At 41.8% G+C, this 2,815-nt stretch overlaps 1 protein-coding gene across 3 annotated transcripts in view; it reads left to right on the forward strand.

The window, feature by feature from the left end:
- The window catches only part of CCDC125 (coiled-coil domain containing 125), a 65,183-nt gene that overhangs the window by 31,271 nt on the left and 31,097 nt on the right, over nucleotides 1-2,815 (forward strand). For all 3 annotated transcript variants that reach the window (XM_011985270.1, XM_011985271.1, XM_011985269.1), the window contains one exon: nucleotides 2,151-2,233. In XM_011985270.1, coding sequence (XP_011840660.1) covers nucleotides 2,151-2,233 — 83 coding nt within the window. The remainder of the gene's footprint in view (nucleotides 1-2,150; nucleotides 2,234-2,815) is intronic.

Raw genomic sequence — 2,815 nt, forward strand, 5'->3', positions numbered from 1 at the left:
AAAAAAAGATGAAAAATAAGATGGTTAAGATGGTAAATTTTTATGTTCTGACAATCAGCTCCAAAGAGAAGAAATTTCTTTGGAACAACTCTTTTGTTTGTATGAGTTTATTTAATAACTTTAAATTATACACTTACTCTAAAGTGAGTCATTTCAGTTGGGTGTCTTGGCTCACAACTGTAATCCTATCATGGCCCCAATCCCTGTTGGTCTGAACAAAGGGGGATGAATGTGGGAATAAAAATAAAGACAAAAGAGTATATTTGAAAGAAGGGGTCAGGGGGCTCCTTGCTCTAGTGAACAAGGGCCCTGAGCTTTTAGCGCCATTCATATTTATTGAGTAAAGGAGATAGGGAGGAGGTGGTTGTCAGTCAGCTGCTTGACTCGGTGCAGGCTTGCACAACTGCATTCTTTGAACAGTAGTCTCCAGATGTTCCAGTAGATAACCTCAAGGAGCACGGCACCAGAGAGTGACTGCCCTCAGCAAACCTTCTGGTGACAGTTGCAGGTGTGAGTTTGCCCACATCCTGCATTCATGATGAACAGTTTGCTGTTTGATCATATAGCCTAGTTGTCATGATCCTCCGGCTTTTGGCTCTCTATATAATCCCAGCACTTTGGGAGGCTGAGGCAGGTGGATTACTGGAGGCCAGGAGTTCTAGACCAACCTGGCCAATGTGGTGAAACCCTGTCTCTACCAAAAATGCAAAAATTAGCTGGGCATGGTGGCACGCACCTATAATCCCAGCTACTCAGGAGACTGAGGCAGGAGAATCGCTTGAACCCAGGAGGTAGAGGCTACAGGGACCTGAGACTGGGCCACTGCACTCTAGCCTGGGTGACAGAGCGAGACCTTGTATCCAAAAAAGAAAAGACTGAATAATATTCCATGTTAGGTATGTATGCCATTTTGTTTATCCATTCATTCCTGATGGACACTTGAGTTAACTCTACCTTTTGGCTATTTTGCATGATGCTGCTATGAACATAGGTGTACCCTATGTATCTATGTATCTTTTTTTTCATGAAATACTTTGTTGTTGTTGTTGTTGTTTAGAGCAGTTATAGATTCACAGCAAAATTGAGCAGAAGGTACAGGGATCTCCCATATACACAGCCTCCCCCACTAACAACATCCCCCACCAGAGTGGTACATTTTTTATAACCAATGTTGATACATCATTATTACCCGAAGTCCATAGTTTACATGAGGACCTATGTATATACGTTTCTGAAGGTGACCTAAGCATATAGTTGATATTCAAATGGTTATTAAGTAAAGAGAATGAGTATGCAAAATGGATGGCTTAGAAATATTTCTGGTTCTGATTATGTCTCAACTAAGAAGGGTTAAGAGTATGTTTAGGCTGGGCGCGGTGGCTCACGCCTGTAATCCCAGCACTTTGGGAGGCCGAGGCAGGCAGATCACTTGAAGTCAGGAGTTTGAGATCAGCCGGGCCAACGTGGTGAAACCACTTCTCTACTAAAATATGAAAATTAGCCAGGTGTGGCAGGCGCCTGTAATCCTAGTTACTCAGGAGGCTGAGGCAGGAGAATCACTTGAACCTGGGAGGCGGAGGTTGCAGTGAGCCGAAATCACATGACTGCACTCCAAACTAGGTAAAAGAGCGAGACTTTGTCTCAAAAAGAAAAAAAAGAGTATGTTTAAAATCTTGGCTCGGCGTTATGGCTCACAACTGTAATCCCAGCCTTTTGGGAGGCTGAGGCGGGCTGATCACTTGAAGTCAGGAGTTCGAGACCAGCCTGGCCAACATGGTGAAACCCTGTCTCTACTAAAAATACAAAAATTAGCTGAGTGTGGTGGCAGACACCTGTAATCCCATCTATTTGGGAGGCTGAGGCAGGAGAATCACTTGAACCCAGGAGGTGGAGGTTTCAGTGAGCTGAGATTGCGCCACTGCACTCCAGCCTGGATGAGAAGAGTGAGACTCCATCTCAAAGAAAAAAAAAAAAATCTTACCACATTCCTTTAAATTGTTTTTATTTTTGTGATACATGTACATTCCAGACTATTTTGAAGTAGGAAAAACTATATTTAGATTTTTGTGTTCCAATTATGGCAATAAAAATATTCTCACTCAGCAAGGAAGTTTTAATGTTTTAGTTATTTGAAGGCTACTTTTTTCCAGGCTAAACTGTGAAAATGCAGTCCTCAAAGAGAATTTGAAAGTGAAAACAGAAGAAATTAAAATGCTAAAGTCTGACAATGCAGGTAATGATTTTTGTATTAAGAGCACATGTATCAATAAAGATAACATGCTAGTATTTTGAAATAATATACATTAAGCATAATAGAGGGAATAAATGTATCATTTAGGTTTTTTAAATTTAAGAACATTTATCAAGGTGAAAGTCACACAACATAAAACTATTTAAAAGTGAACAATTCCTGGCTGGGTGCCGTAGCTCACACTTGTAATCCTGGCACTTTGGGAGGCCAAAGTGGGCAGATCATCTGAGGTCAGGAATTCAAGACCAGCCTGGCCAACATGATGAAACTCAATTTCTACCAAAAATACAAAAATTAGCTAGGCATGGTGATGCACACCTGTAGTCCCAACTACTCATTAAGCTGAGGCAGGCAAATCGTTTTTACTCTGGAGGTGAAGGTTGCAGTGACCCAAGATTGTGCCTCTGCACTCCAGCCTGGACAACAGAGTGAGACTCCATCTGAAAAAAAAAAAAAAAAAAGGTGAACAATTCTTGCCAGGCACAGTGATACATGCCTGTAATCCCAGAACTTTGTGAGGCCAAGGCAGGAGGATAACTTGAGTTTAGGAGTTTGAGACCAGCC

Source organism: Mandrillus leucophaeus, unplaced genomic scaffold (assembly GCF_000951045.1).
Source record: "Mandrillus leucophaeus isolate KB7577 unplaced genomic scaffold, Mleu.le_1.0 Scaffold281, whole genome shotgun sequence".
Taxonomy (NCBI): Eukaryota; Metazoa; Chordata; class Mammalia; order Primates; family Cercopithecidae; genus Mandrillus; species Mandrillus leucophaeus.